This window comes from Trichosurus vulpecula, chromosome 1 (genome assembly GCF_011100635.1).
Source record: "Trichosurus vulpecula isolate mTriVul1 chromosome 1, mTriVul1.pri, whole genome shotgun sequence".
NCBI lineage: Eukaryota > Metazoa > Chordata > Mammalia > Diprotodontia > Phalangeridae > Trichosurus > Trichosurus vulpecula.
Window position 1 is genome coordinate 232,103,344 of NC_050573.1, and position 16,235 is coordinate 232,119,578.

Consider the following 16,235-nt stretch of genomic DNA (forward strand, 5'->3'; position numbering starts at 1 on the left):
GCCCCTCTATTTCTACTTTGTTCCTTCATCCTGAGAACTCAAAACACTACAAGAGTGAGCATCACATCACAGAATCTCCAAGTTGGAGGGGACCTCACACACCATTTGGTCCCATGCAGATGGTATTTCATCTCTACTTCCTGGCTTCTTTCTAGTTCCAGCTAAAAATTTCACCTTCTATGGGAAACCTTTCCTGACCTCCCTTAATCCTAATGCTTTCCCTTAGTAGATTATTTTCAGTCTATCCAGTATATAGATTGTGTGTATGTAGTTTGCACGTTTTCTTCCCCTTGTGTGGAGTTCCATGACCTCTTTGAGAGCAAGGGTTGACTTTTGCTTTTCCTTGTATCCCCAGCACTTTGTAGGTACTTAATAACCATTTATTGATTGTGACTGTGAATTGCATTTATCTTACTATTACTTGCTTTCTTTTCTTAGAGAGTGGAATGTAAACTTTTGAGTACTTCTCTGGGAAGTGGTTCGATAAGCATATGTGACAGATTATGAATTGACACTATAAAAGAGAGAAGTAGTGTGTTTCACAAGATAAAGTTTAATTCTTCCTTGGAAATAGTCGGCCTATAATGGTAATAGCTAGCTAGCTATTATTATTATAATGAGATAATATTTGTAAAGCACTTTATAAAAATTAAAGTGCTGTTTAAATATTATTAATCTCATTGCTATCAATCAACAAAAATTTATTAAGTGCCTACCAGACACTTTGCTATGCACTAGGAATACAAAGAGTTACTACTACTACTGCTACTACTACCACTACTATTACAACTACCATCACCACCACTTCTCCTCCTCCTCCTCCTCATATCCTAGGAAACCTTTCAATATTCCTAGAGTAAATGTCTATGGGCAGTGTACAGTGGGTACAAAGCAAAAAGGGCATGATATCAGAAGAGCATACTACTGAACATTCTGCTTTTTTATTTATATCAGTCATTTCTGGACATGGCTTCCTTCTCCCTCAGTGAACTTTCTTTGTAACAAAGAAAAGCAGTTAAGCAAAACCAACTAGTAGTTTCTGACAGTGTACATAACATTTGATCCAGGATAGGGCAGTGGAAAGAGTCAAGAGGGACTTGGGGCCCCTTTCTGACACATATGATCTGTGTGATGATGGGCAAATAACCATTTAGTTTCTCTAAGCCTAAATTTTCTCATTTGTAATATTGATATAATAATTTGTAATACTCGTGGGGTGGAGGTTGTGGACAAAATTAAATTAAGTCATTTATAAACCTTAAAGTACCATATGCAATTAAGGTATTATTATAGTCAAACAAGTTCATCATAATTTTTAAAAATATGTTTACATCATAGAACTGGTGTTTTGAACATTACAATGAATATACATATCTGTTATGTTCCATTCTTCCTAGAAAATGTACCCCCAAAGCATTGAACACTGGTCATGTCTTCCCTTCTTCCTATTCTTAAAGCAAGGATAATAAATAAATAAGCATTAACTAATTTTTTAAAATATATTCCTTTGATCTATCTTCTGGAGCAGTATTTTTCTGAGATGATATTGAGTCCTGGCACCTTCCTGAGCACTATTCTTTGTTTTCAAGCATGCCTGAGAGGCTGCTTCTTAGTTTAGAAAAGTAAGTAGAAGAAGCAGATTTTGTGATATCTGATGTATGATACCTGAATTCTATAAACTGCTGTTAGGGAATTATGAGTGAAGAATAGGGGGAGGGAAAGGAGGCAAGAAGTGGGCTAAATAAAAGACAATTGAATTTTCTGGTTTAAAAAAACCCACCTGTAAAAGAAATTCTTCCAACATTTGATTTTTCTTTATATTTTCCCAAGATACTTCTTTACAAAACAACTTTTGACATGTCAGTTCGGTATTCCAGAAATTCCTTACATTATTTACCTCTTACATTTATTATGTCAAGAAGGAAAACACATGTGGCCGAAGTTAAACTAGAAATTTTTATACTGATAGTATATTTTAGGCAAGTATAACATTTTAAAAGTAAGACCTCAAAAACTTTCCTTGGAAAAGAAAAAAAGAAAAAAAAAAGATTTCCAAAGCAGCTTTTCTCTCATACGCAAAAATGCCTGAGATTATGAACTTACTGGATTTCCCTGACAATGGTGATTCAATGGTTGCTAATAAAGGAAATCATAATTTTTTAGTTAGCATGGTTCAGTCAATATATGGCATATTTGTAAGTATGATAAATCTATTTTTTTATGAAAAACAACGTCTCAAGAAGTATTCACTAGATGTGTTTTTTAAAATGCCTTGTAGCTCAAATTTAACAACATATAGTATTATTATCATCTGCTTAGTGCTAATTTGTTTAGATGTTGTTAAAGGCACTTTCAGAAGCAGAGTTAATAGGGTACTAAAAGTGAATCTGAGAATGCTGACCTACTCAGGGTGTGAAAAAAATATTGCTGAATGAGAAAGAATATTTCATGCTTGATCAGGTTGGTAACCCTGGCGACTTGCCATTCTACCAACTTGCAAGGTTAAATACCATGATAGAGAAACTATCTCATGGTAATTCCTGAGCAGGGGAGTAAGTCACAGATTAGAAGACAGGCAGATGACTAAGGAATTCTGACATGCATTCTCAATATCTCATGTGTTAAATGCACAGCTGCATAATGAAAAATGCATTTTTTTATCTAATAATGTAGTTATGCCTGTGCAATTGTCCTTTGATTTTTGCTTGTAAATTCAAACTTTTGTCCTTGGTAGGGTCTCTTTCAATCTGCCCCTCCTCCTCCTCTTTGTTTTTTCCCTTTCCTCCTACGTGGTTCTCATAGGCAGTTGCCTTCTATTGAAGTATTTTAATACTCCTTGAAATTACTATGCAACACAGAGAACTTGTTTTTCCCCCTCTTTTAAAATTATTCTGCGCGACTTTTCAAACTCCTCTTCATCATCTCCTGAATGTGACAGTCACTTCAAGGACTGGCCAGATACAAGGGATAATGGATGACATTTTCTGAAAAATATATTGAATGTGATCTAGGAATGATTTGTCTAAAAGTGCTTTTCAATTATCACTTAATCTAAGGATTCAGTTTTATTAGGAAAAAAATTTCCTGGAAACTTTTGTAAGGTGACTGGTTTAACTAAATGAAAATTTAGTTGCTGTTCCCCAAACTCTGTACCTTTATGCAGTTTAAGTTTCTCCTTATGTTGGAAGTATGTGCTTTTCTCATTTCTGTCTCTTAAAATCCTAGCTTCCTTCAAGGTCAGCCTAAGGTTCTTCTCCTACAAGAAGCCTTTCCTGATTCCCCTTTCCTGCCCTCTCCCTCTTCAAGTTAGCTTGAATTTATCAATGTGTATACAAGTTGTATCCTCCAAGTAAACGTAAGCTCTTTCACGTCAGAGAACTTTTTCTTCTTTTTCCATTTTTTGCTTATTTTTGTATCCCGGGCACAGTGGTGAGGTCCATGAACTTAAAAAGAAAAAAAAAAACTATGCTAACTATATTTCAATATATAATTCAATATATATAATATATTCGATATATATAATTCAATATCTATAACAATATTTCAATAGTTTCTTAATCCTATGTATTTTATTTTAAGCATTTAAAAAGATTCTTCTGAGGAGTCCATAAGGTTCACCAGATTGTCAAAGGAGTCCATAGCACAAAAAAAGGTTAAGAATGCCATAAATGTTTGTTGAATCTGTTTTCTGAATTTATTTAAAACTTCTTTAAGCATGGTTGGCATATTATGAAAATTGTATTGAGGTCATCCAGGAAATGAAAAAACACTGGGTTTAGTGTTAGAGGACCAAGTTTAAATCTAGCTTCTGTCATTTGTTACTGTGGGCAGTGACTTTGGGTAAATCACTTAGCCTCTGGGACCTTCAGTTTCTTCATCTATAAAATGAAGGATTTGGACTATATGGCCTCTAAGGTCCTTTCTAGCTCTAAAATCTTCAGGTCTCAAGAGAAATCTGAAACATAGATTATAACAACACTGCTTCCTTTAGTAAGGAGCAAATGTATGGCTCAGTGAATGGAGTGCTGAGCCTGGAGTCAAGAAGAGCTGAGTTCAAATTCGGCCTCAGACTCATAATAGTCCTGTGACCCTGGGCAAGTCATATAACCTCTATTTGCCTTAATCCACTAGAAAAAGAAATAGAAACCACTCCAGTCTCTTTGCCAAGAAAATCCCATAATGGGGTTACAAACAGTTGGCCACTACTCAACAACAACGAATGTGTGATCCCTATTTTCCGAGGGACCCATAAAGGGATTTGGAAATTAACAGGCAACACCTGTCAGTAAACCTTTTGAACTTGCTCAGAACTCTGGGACAATCTACCTGGCCATGGTGGGAGTGGATATTGCTAGCTTACCAAGACTTTTTCGAGTTGACAGTTCTCTAGAGTTGGAGAACAAAGAAAAGAGGCAACATTTGCAAGTTAATCAGTAAAGTACTTTTTTGTGGACACAGTAATTCAGAGTGAACTCAATTATTCAAATTGCTAGGTTTTTCTTCTGCCTCAGGGGCTTGCTTATTACTTAGCCTTGTTTCTACTGAATACCACAGTCATTTTCATCCCTGATTTCATACCCCCTACAGCCTCATCCCCAAAATACATATTTTAAGGTCCATAGTTCAATACTCAAAATTAAGTACATTTTAACTTTTTGAAAAATGTTGCCATTAAAACTTTTAAAGTGGCACAAAAACTAAATCTTAGATTCAAAATAGTTCCAGTAGGAAGGATTAAATAGCAATACTTAAATTAATGGATGAGTAAAACCCATCCTTAGATCCTTAATAGCTATGTGACCCAGGGCAGAGCACTTAAACACTGCCTCGATTTCCTTATCTGTATAATAGATATAATAACGGCACCTATCTCCCAAGATTATTATAAGGATTAAGTGAAATAATGTTTGTAAAGCACTTTGCAAATCTTAAAGTGCTCTGTAAATTAACTATTATTATTATCCCAAACTTAAATGATCTCATATATAATACATAGTTGGTTATGCTGCATATATAAATGTTTTATAGAAATCTGTTAGTTAAATTTAAAAATTGTAAACACTCTAGGTAGTCTTTTTGTTTCTATAAAGCAATATTACCAGAAAGTTGTCAGGTTTCAGGTTGGTACAAATTAATAGGTTATATACATCTATATCATCAACAGCGGCCGCTTTGAATATGCCGGCGTATTCCCAGGTTTGAATTGCAAGATATAACAGACTCTCTTTGTTGAAGATGAAACCAAGACATTTATCCAAACACCAGAAAGCAAAATCCTTCATAGTAATAAAGAAATTTATACACATTATCAATGCAGGGGGCACCACCATCCCCAAGCCTTCCTTCTGTCAAGCTTCCCCACAAACTCCCTTAAGAAAATCACTCCCTCTCTCACTCTTACTAGCTGCTCTGCCTCCTCTCTCTCCAAGCTCCAACTCACTCACACTTCTTGCTCCACCCCTTCTTGCTCCACCCCTTCGGCAAGCTCCTCCCACCAAAGGCTCCATGTGACCGGCTCATGTAACCTGCTCATGTGACTCAGGCTTCCATATGACTCAAGCTCAAAGCAGGTCACATAGGCCTATTAATGGATGAGAAAGATCTTCCCATTCCCATTAACATAACAACATCTCACTGACAAACTGAATAATTAATAATCACAGAGGCCATGCTTTTGTGGTTTTACTAGGTCACAAGCTAAGAATTTTCATAGAAATTGGTAACATTAGGAAGAAGAAGGTGAAGAATAATATTAAAAATGGTCAAGTTTTAGGGCACTGTTATTAAAGCTTTCAATGATTTGCGTGACTCTTCAAAAAGTTGCCTTTACTAAATTATTACTCTTCCTCCATTTTAAAAAGAAAAATAATTGTCCTTTTAAAGAAATTTGATGTAAAAATTCATGTGTAGTTGAACTAAGTTAAAATCATACAGTTGGGAAAAGGTCATGGACCTATGATTTAATTGATATGGAAACTCTTTTCATAAGCATAGATTATGTCTATGGCTTCTGGTTTTCTGAGTTTCAGAGAAGTTAAGTGACTTGCCCATGGTCACACAGCTACTAAATGTTGGGGGAGGGTATAACAGCAAGCACCTGACACACCCCAGATGGCCTGCTAGCACGGTTCTTTGATCTGCTTTTCTTAAAGGAAAGGCAACTTTAAGGGTGTCAATGATCTTACTTTAATCTAACACATAGAAATCATTCACTAATTCAGGGGATAAAGGTCAACACCCTGAATGGGGAGAAAATACAAGCAGAGAAATTAGCACAGAGATTCAACTGATAGGGCTCCAATTGTCTGAAAAAGGAATACAGCCATCTACATACACGACTGGATCCAGAGAGCATAAACATTTGAGTAGTCGGGGGACTCTGAAGAAATGACTACTCAGAGTCCTGTCCAAGGAATCAAAAGGTCCTTCTCATAAGTGAACCCCCAAAGCAAAATACCAAACTCAGAATATATATACACTTCTTAGAGCCAGAAGGCATCATAACCCTCATGACTCAGTGCCTAATTAACTTAGTACCAAAAGTTGTGAAAGCCTTCCTTCAAGCAAGCTTCCCCTAAGCAAGCTCCTCCTTAGGCAAGTTCCTCTCCCAATGGGCTCTATGTGACTCAGGATGTCACATAGACCTATAAATGGATGGGGAATATTTTCCTATTCCATTAATATTACACAGGGAGGGTTGGAAACAGGTATTCTTGGCTCCAAATTGAGCACCTGTGTACATACCAGGCCTTAGTTCAGCCTTCCTCAACAACTTTAGCTCATTCTGTGCTTTCACATCCTTGGCCATTATTCATATGCTCTCATAGGATCATAGAGCTGGAAGGGATCTTAGCCTGATTTTACACATGAGGAAACTGAGTCCCAGAGAGTTTGTGACTTGTCCAATATCACACACGCAATAAATAAGTGACAGAGCCAGGATTCTAACAAGGTCTAGTGAAATTTGGCAGTCATAAGCTATGATGCTCTAGAACAGATCTTTAATTCATGTTTCAGATGTAAAAACTAACCAAGATTTCTGAGTACAATCCTATTTTATAGATCATTCATTTAACAAATAGAATTCAAATCAGCTAATGTTTACTAAGTATCTGCTGTGCTGGGTATCTCATAATTCATGCACTTAACAAATGTTTTGTGTGGAAGAGATAATGATGTGGTAACAATAAACAGAGCGCTGGATTTTGTTATTCAAGAACCTGAGTTTCATCCTGTCTCTGCTTTTTAATTCTGGTGTGATCTTGAAAAAACCACTGTTTCCTTATCTGTAAAGTCAAAATAATAAAACTTGCCCAACTTGCCTTAGAGTATGAGGAAAGCACTTTTTAAAATAAAGTGCTAAAAAAATTTTAAAGGAGTTTTTTGTAGCCTTCGGCGGGGGGGGGGGGGGGGGAGGTGGGGGGGAGAGAGGGAGGGAAAAAATGGTGCAAAGCAGAGAACAAAGAAAAACTTACAAGGAAGCACAGAAAATAATGTTTATTATATAGTTAAAAAAGAAAATAGTCTACAATGGAAATTCATGGTTTTATATTGAATACCCTCTGTTCTACTATGTACATGGAAATGTTTTTTCTCTTCTTTTTTTTAAGTTTAGAATGAATAAAAGATTTTTTAAAAAGGAATTTGCCTAGGGTAAATAAATGTTTGTTGAATGAACAACTGCTTAACTTGCATTTCCTAAGCATGTAAACTGGAGATACATATATATCATGTTAAATTATTTTATGTGATATGATATGATATGATATATTAGGGCAGAATCTTGGCCAGTTTAATGGGAAATTTTTCAAGTAACAATTTTGTGAGGTTGAAAATGCTAAATTAATAATATATTACATAATTATAACATGTGATAATATAAACATAAAATTTTGTATATTTTTAAAAAAATAAAAAATATTAGTTCCTTCTAAGTTATTAAATTTGTTGTTTTAATGTTGTAAGTTTTGTTTGATTAGAAATATTTAAAAGAATTTAAAAGAATTGTTAAGTTTCTTCTCTGTGAAATAAAATACTATCTGTTCTTTCCTAGATCTTTTCCAGACATTTATTCCCAAGAAAAGGAAAACCAACCAATTAAATTAAAACTCAACCATATCCAGATAGAAAAATCTCTTCATTACATGTTCAATTGTTTGGTCATGGTTTGAAATCTTCCATGTAACATCCTGTTTTACTAAGAAATTAGAAAGCCCACAGGAGTTACTGTTTTCAAAATGGTAGAGAAGGTTGAACCTTTTTTTTCCCAAATACCTGGAGGTGTATTAATCACAGCTGATTAATGATAAAAATCAATTATAACCAAGGAACTATGAAAAACAAATGTTTAATATTGAGTTTAAGAATATTTTGCATTCTGATTGTTGCATTCTGAACCTTTTTACTCTAAATCTAGCTTCATTCAACAAATATTTGTTTAGAGGAGAGGGAAAAGAGGGAGGGGAGGAAGAGGAAAGAACAGGAGAGGGAGACAGACAGAAGCAAAGACAGAGACAGAAACGGACAGAGGGAGAAAGGAAGAGGGAGAGAGGGAGCATCAGTAGTTCATGATGAAAAAGAACATGAAGAACACAGAATGGATACTTTGTTAGTGATTATGGTGTTTGAATTTTAAAAGTGAAGGTGTACTTTGGGTCATTTGAAATAGCTAAAATGTAATTTTGATTGATCCACAAAGAGAAAAGGAACAATCCTGTCCTGTTGGTTTCAGATGCCTCATCTTAGTTATCTCTTGACTTTCAGGCTTATTTCCTGCCATCCTGAATCTTGCCAGCAATGCTCACATCAGCACCAATGCCACCTGTGGTGAGAAGGGTCCAGAGATGTTCTGCAAACTGGTGGAGCATGTACCAGGACGACCAGTCAAAAATGCACAGTGCAGAATCTGTGACCAAAACAGTGCTAGTCCAAAAGGCAAGTGTGTGTCTTCTGATGTTTGTTGAATTACCAACAACTTTTTATTAGGAGGTCATAATTATTGTCTTCACTTTTCCTAATGTTAATTTCTACCAGCACTGTGTGGTTCACATTAGACTGACATGTTTTAAAAGTTGTAATTATTAGAGGAATTTATATGAAGAATTTTATAGCCACATACATACTTTTTATTTTAAACAGAACGTCACCCAATCTCAAATGCCATAGATGGTACTAATAATTGGTGGCAGAGCCCAAGCATTCAAAATGGGAGAGAATACCACTGGGTGACAATCACTTTGGACCTAAGACAGGTAAGTAAAGCAAGAGACATTAAAGAATATACCCTCTGTCTCAGGTCTCTGTTCTTTCTGCTGCTTTTGAAGGAAAATGTTCACTTTGTCTTATTTGTCTTATTTTTACATTCCAATACCATTGCTTTGCCAGTAGTCACCTAATATATGAAAATAATAGCAATTTCCAATCTCTTATTTTTCCACATAACTATTTTTGAAGAAGAACAAAGATTACGAATTTTGAGATTCTTGGAAGAACTATTTGTTAAAAAGTGTTGGGTTAAAAAAACTTGGGTTCAAAATTTGATTCTGTTGCTTTTGCCTTTCTGACCTTGGACAAACCACTTAACCTTTAGCAAAGAATCTTTTGCCTCAGTTACTTCACCTGTAATTTAAGGGATTGGACTCAATCAGTAGTGTCAAACCCACAGATCTTACCTATTGACTTAGAAAACCACAAATTAACATTATCTATGTTGTATTGTATTTTCATTTTGTTAAACATTTCCCAGTTACATTTTAATCTGGTTTTGGATGCACTAGAGAGTTGGTCCACAAGTTTGACACCTCTGGACTACATAACCTCTAAAGTAGCTTCTAGCTCTGAATTTTGCTATTTCAATAGTCATATAGCACACCCTATGTTATATATTTTTCCTACTTGCTCATATCATCCCTTAGACTTCTTCACCTGTTAAATTCCATCTAACTTTTAAAATCCAACTCAGAGTCTATCTCCTATATGAAGCCTTCTCTAATATTCCTTGTGCTAAGTACACAGTGGATAGAGTGCTGGACCTGGATTCAGGAAAACCTGAGTTCAAATCCCACCTTAGATGTTTACTAGCTGTGTGACCCTGGGCAAGTCATTTAACTTTTTTCTGCCTTGGTTTCTTCATCTGTAAAATGGGATAGTAATAGGACCTACCTTTCAGGGTTAAGAAGATTAAATGAGATCTTTATAGCTTTAAAGCATTATATCCATGGTGATGATGATGATGATGATGATGACGCAGTCCTGCTTCCCTCTTCCCTACAGTACCTCACATAACACTATGTCTTCTTAATTCGATTATCATGTATAAACTTAAGATAGTTATGTTTGCGTTACAATTCCCTACTAGACTATCAGCTCTTCCAGGACAGGGACCATGTCAAAGACCATCAGGATCTCATGCCTTTATCCTACCTTGCCCCCAAAGACATAGATCATGTAGAGTAGCAATGGAGAGTAGCATAAAGCATAGAACTGAGAGCCAGAAGGGACCTCAGGTAATCTAATTCAACCCCCTTTATTTTACAGGTGAGAGAATCAACCCACATATAGATTAAGTGACTTGCCCAAGGTCACGGATAACTTAGGTCTTCTGACCACATAATCAAACCACAGAAACTTGATAATCCTTCGAGGAGGAAAAAAGAAGGGAGAGGGAATCAGAAGGGAAGGGAGAGTAGGAGGAGCTATAGATGGCATTCTAGAACTAATTTTATTGTTTTAGAAGATGTAGAATGAAAAAGAGTTGAAATACCACATCACCTCAACCAGCTGGACATACAAATCTCATGTATGTTAAAACAACTACTCAAAATATCATATTTTGAAATACATTTAAGTCCATTGAACAAACCATAATGGTTCTTTATAGAGTTCAAATCTCCCCATGGGATTAAAATGGGAATCTTTATCACAAAAACAAAAAAGTATCTTTGAAAAGTATAATGGCTTTAATGAAGAATAGTTGGAATTCCTTGCATAAGTAGTAGCTTAAACATGCATAGAGGCTTTAGTAGAAGCCTGAGAATAGTCTGTTGTATATATCCACGAATGATGTTCCTTTGATGTCTAATAATTACTTTGAATAATGTAGCAAAGTCTCTTAACTACTGGAATCTGTTTGCAAATTAGGATTCTCTGAGGATTTTGTAACTCAAAATATCACTTATTCTTAGGAATAAATCTTTGAGTTAATATGTTAGACCTCAGTGTTTTCCAATCCTTTTTAGAAGGAGAGAAAATTTCTGTTTCTTTGCCCTGGGCTTTGTTCTTATCTCATTCAAAAGAGCCTGGAAGAATGCTTCTCCAGTAGAATTTATTTTTTTCCATGACCTCATTTACTTTACTCTTTCAAGGGGCAAATGAAATAGTATAACCAGCTTCATCCATCAGTAACGTGGTATTATCCAAATTGGCCTATGCAAACAATTAGGTATTTTAAAGTCAGTCTCTCCTAAGAAGTTTTAAGTCATTCTTATATTTGGAAAAAAATTACTTCAGAGATTAAAATTTTCATTTCTCTGTATCATCATAAAGGGCAATTTTTTTTTCCTTTTAGGTTGTGACTCAGTCTGAGTAATCCCAGAAAGAAAATATGGTTTTAAGACTTGTCAGAAACAATAAAAAATTTGTTTAATTAAAATTTCAAAAGTAAACATTTACACATACATTTCCACTTTTGACATTCCCTCTCTCTTTTCAGTAATGATACAATCATAGATATAGAATCCCGAGGTAGGATTGAATTCAGTCTTCCTGACTCCAGGTACAGCATCCGTTATTCCATCTAGCTTCTTGGCTCATGTGATATTTTGTTTTACAACTTGAATGAACCTCATGACATATTATGTCTCCTCTGATATTTCCACTCCTTACTGGAAAGTAAGCTCTTTGAGAGCAAGCACTATAGTTGCTTTAAACTTTCGGCACCTAACACGGTGTTCTGTATACAGGTGGACATTTAAATGCTTATTATCTTACGTAGCTAAAACTTGGTTGGTAGCAATATAATTTAATTCAATATAATCCAATGTTTTAATGCTGGTTTAAAATATCTCAGTGTTATTTTATGTTATTTGGAATTAATAGACAGTGATACCAATAATGACTGTATCATATGATTGTCTACAGATGACGAATAAACCTTATATGTTTAGGGACAATTCTTTCCTCTGGTCATCCCTTATGTCAGAAATATCTGAAGAAAGAGCCATGGTGAAGATATTTACATTTTTTTTCTTCTTCAAAACATTGCTTGGTGGGACAAACAACAAATCATAGACTCCTATCTAATTCTGACTATTTGGGTTATGAAATTGAGTAAATATTTATTCAGCACATCGGATGTGCCTGGGAGTTAGTATGGTTCCGTATTCTTAAGAACTGAGGCTGTCGCTTAATTTATGGGGCAATTTGAACAAACAGGAAAATAGCATTGTGGGTGGTCTATAGAGAGAATGACATGTATCAGACATTTTTCCAGAACTGCTAGCCCTGATTCTTATCCTTGGTAGCCCCTTGGTGACAACCTGAAATTTCAAATAAACACTGCTGAGAGAGGGTTTATATTGTCTTGTATTTTCAAGAAATGCCTTTTGTTTATTGGCTATGGAACTCCTTCTGAGTGTTTTAAATTTTTCCCTAAAATACTTTTACCATGGCAATGTCTCTTGAAGAGGGAATGCAATACAAAAAAACTAATTTAACCATGTTAGGGTTGGATTCTAAATGGGAGAATGGGAGGTAAAAGAGACCATAACAGGAGAAGGGAGGGAAATACATTGGAAAGAACACCAGATCAGGAGAGGTCTGCGGTTCAAATGCTGCCTCTAATAATTATTACCGTCGTTAAGTCAAATGACCACCTTTCTGAGCCTCAATTTCTTTATCTTTTAAAATTAGAGGGTTGAAGTAAATGACCTGAGAGCTCTTCTAACACTAAGTCTGTGAGCCTGTGTAGGCAAGGTTGAATGTGTCAGAGACCTGAGGTAGACTTCTCAGACGTTTAACAATAGACACAAGGTTGTTTTGTTGTTGTTGTTGTTTTTTTAGGAATTTTATGGGATAGTCAGTCCTGAAGGAATAGGGATAAATTATAGTTAGCTGACTGACCATTGTATTTATTCCCTCTTTTGTGTCAGCCCCCTCCCCCCACATTCATATTTGCTATTTGGTAACTCATCTCAGTCCGTTCTTCGTTTTAAGAAATGTCCATGTCTTCCATTGTTGTTGCCCTCCTCCCTCCTTGCCCACTTTCCCTCTAACATTGTATGACCAGCTGGCCTCCTTGATCTCAGAAGAGGTAAGATGTTTTTCACACTCACTTCTTATTTTTTATTCCATCCTTCCTTTCAACCCAGTTCCTAATCAGTGCACTCTGTCTCTGTCTCTCTGTCTCTGTCCCTCCCTCTCCCTCCCTCCTTCCATTCCTCTCTCTCTCTCTTTCTCTCTCTCTCCCTGTTCCTCTGTGTGTGTGTGTCTCTTTCTGCATGTGTCTCTCTTTCTTTCTCTCCATCTCTCTCTCTCTGTCTCTGTCCCTACCCCCCTGTCACCATCCCTCCCTCCTCCCCCATCTCTCTCTCTATCTTTACATCTCTCTGTCTCTCTCTCCCTCTCCCTCTGTCTCTCTCTGTCTCTCTGTCTGTCTCTTTCTGTGCCCCTCCTTCTCTCTCTCTTTCTGTCCCTCCTTCTGTCTTTCTCTCTCTCTCTGTCCCTCCCTCCCCCTCTGTCACTGTCCCTCCCTTTCTCTCCTTTTCCCTCTCCCTCTCTATCTCTCTCTGTCTCTCTGTCCCTCACTCTGTGTCTCTCTCTGTCCCCCCCCCACTCTGTCCCTCCCTCTGTCTCTGTCTCTCTGTCTCTGCCTGTCTCTCTCTCTCTTTCTCTCTCTCTGTCTCTGTCCCTCCCTCCCCCACTCTGTCATTGTTCCTTCCTATTTCTCCCTCTCTCTCTCTCCTTCTCTCTCTCTCTCTCTCTCTCTCTCTCTCTCTCTCTCTCTGTCCCTCCCTCCCCCTCTGTCACTGTCCCTCCCTTTCTCTCCTTTTCCCTCTCCCTCTTTGTCTCTCTGTCCCTCACTCTGTGTCTTTCTCTGTCCCTCCCTCCCCTCTCTCTCTGTCCCTCCCTCTGTCTCTGTCTCTCTGTCTCTGCCTGTCTCTCTCTCTTTCTCTCTCTGTCTCTGTCCCTCCCTCCCCCACTCTGTCATTGTTCCTTCCTATTTCTCCCTCTCTCTCTCTCCTTCTCTCTCTCTCTCTCTCTCTCTCTCTTTTTCTCTCTCTCTCTCCTTTTCTCTCCTCTCCTTTCTCTCTCTCAATAGAGGCGGTCAGAGTGCATGACCTATGAACTATCCCAGGTGCCTCTTAGGACTCCAAGACCCACTGAAGGAATTCTAATCATGATCCTTAGAGGAATCTAATCAAAGTATGCACAGATTTTAACAAAGAGCAGTCACCTGAAACTGATGGAAGTGGTCATTTTTTAAAAATGACCAATCTTGTGTTTAGGTCATTGACTAAACGCCATAAATAGCTATCAGTTTTTAATTGGTTCCTATCAGTCACCACTTGATAGATGGCTTTATGTTGAACATTCCCTAGAAAAGAAGTATTTCTTGGCTTACTCACATCCAGAATTCATGAGCTTGTATCATTCTCCTCTGCCTGCCATTTGTGGTTTTATAGAGAGACTGACAGCTCTTATCTGTTGCTGATATTATGATGTACCTTTTCACTCATTTAAGTCTCCATCTTTATCTTTTTGATGTCAAGGTTGTCTCCAAACTGGATAGTTTTTCATAAAGCCTGGGCACAACTTTCAGGCTTTCTTGGTGATTTTGCTGTAGTTAGTGGAGTTGGGTACTGTCCAATATATGGTCCTTTGCCAGGAAGCTGAAAATTGAATCAATGTTCTGTCTTAACTTTCTAAAATGTCAAATCTGGCTCAGAACTTTATTGCCTGTAGTTAGAGGTGTGAATCACAGTTAGTATTGGTATTTTAGAAGATAAAGTATTTTCTGTAAAATTGTAATTATTTCCAGTGTTATCTAAAATAAAGTTGCAGTTTGAATCCATGCTTTGTGTTCTGTGTAGGTTTAATTAGGAAGTAGCACTGTGTTATGGGAGCATAATCATAGAAGATTCTTTGTTCCATGTGAACCTTGGGACAAGAGTTGCTTGTCTGCAAAGTTTTGCAGTATATGAATTGTAAAGCCTCCTTAATTCGGACTCCTAGTTCAGAATGTGATTATCCAAAGAGACAGATCAAAGTTCATATCTATGTTCTCTGTGTAGAAAGGGTTTGTTTCCTAAATTAAAATGGAAAGAAAGCAATTGGCCAAGTTTAACTTGGGAGCAAATTTTAAGGATGTTAAGCCATTAATTACATGCAAAGAGATGCTTCTAATTACAAATGAACTCATTAAAGGTGTTTGGCAGAATCTTTCAGAAAGTGTTAGGAATTAGTTGAAGTAAATATATGAATGCGAATGTAATAAGATTGCATTTCTTAAATATTCTATTCAGTCTTTTCTTTAATTTACAATTTCCTTGACCAGTTTCAAGTCCCAAAAGTATGTTGAATTTGGTTGGTAAAATGAATAAACTAGAAGAAGCCTTTAGCTTTGGGTATTTAAATAATGATTTGGAAATGCAGCTTATTATGTCTAATCCTTGACCTTCAAAAATAAACTAGAGAAGCTATCTTCTGACTTCCAAATGTTTTTCTTCATTGTCTTTAGTTTTCACAGAAACCTCCCTTCCATAATTTCTCTACCTTCGGGCACAGAGACTTAAAAAGATCTTCTTTTGAGATAAAATTTTGCTTTATTTTCCAAGTTTTTGTGAAACTAACAACTGTTAGGGCTATAAAATGCAAAAGCAGAGTCAAAATTGTAGATCATGAATTGCTCAATGTTTATACTTAGCAAGTATGAACAAGTGGACATAATTGAAGCCAGTTCAAAAGATTTAGGTGGATTCCCTCCCCCTCAACCTTAAGAAGTTTTTTTTTAACTTTAAGCTCCATAATGAGCATTTTGACCATCATTTGGAAATATTTAGAATTTGATCTCTCAACTATGCTAAATCAATTTCATGTCTTAAAATAAGCTTTAGTCCATCAATAACAAAGACAAGGCAATGTTCAGTAATGGGAAATGGGGGTTGGGTATAGTGAACTCAAACATCTGCTGTACTGCTTAGCTAGCTATGTGATCATGGCAGAGCTCCATTAACATC

At 36.5% G+C, this 16,235-nt stretch overlaps 1 protein-coding gene across 1 annotated transcript in view; it reads left to right on the forward strand.

Annotated features, from left to right (window-relative positions):
- Positions 1-16,235, forward strand: part of LAMA1 (laminin subunit alpha 1) — a 193,764-nt gene that overhangs the window by 28,246 nt on the left and 149,283 nt on the right. The window contains exons 2-3 of the mRNA XM_036764599.1: positions 8,764-8,934; positions 9,139-9,251. Of these exons, the coding sequence (XP_036620494.1) occupies positions 8,764-8,934; positions 9,139-9,251 (284 nt within the window). The remainder of the gene's footprint in view (positions 1-8,763; positions 8,935-9,138; positions 9,252-16,235) is intronic.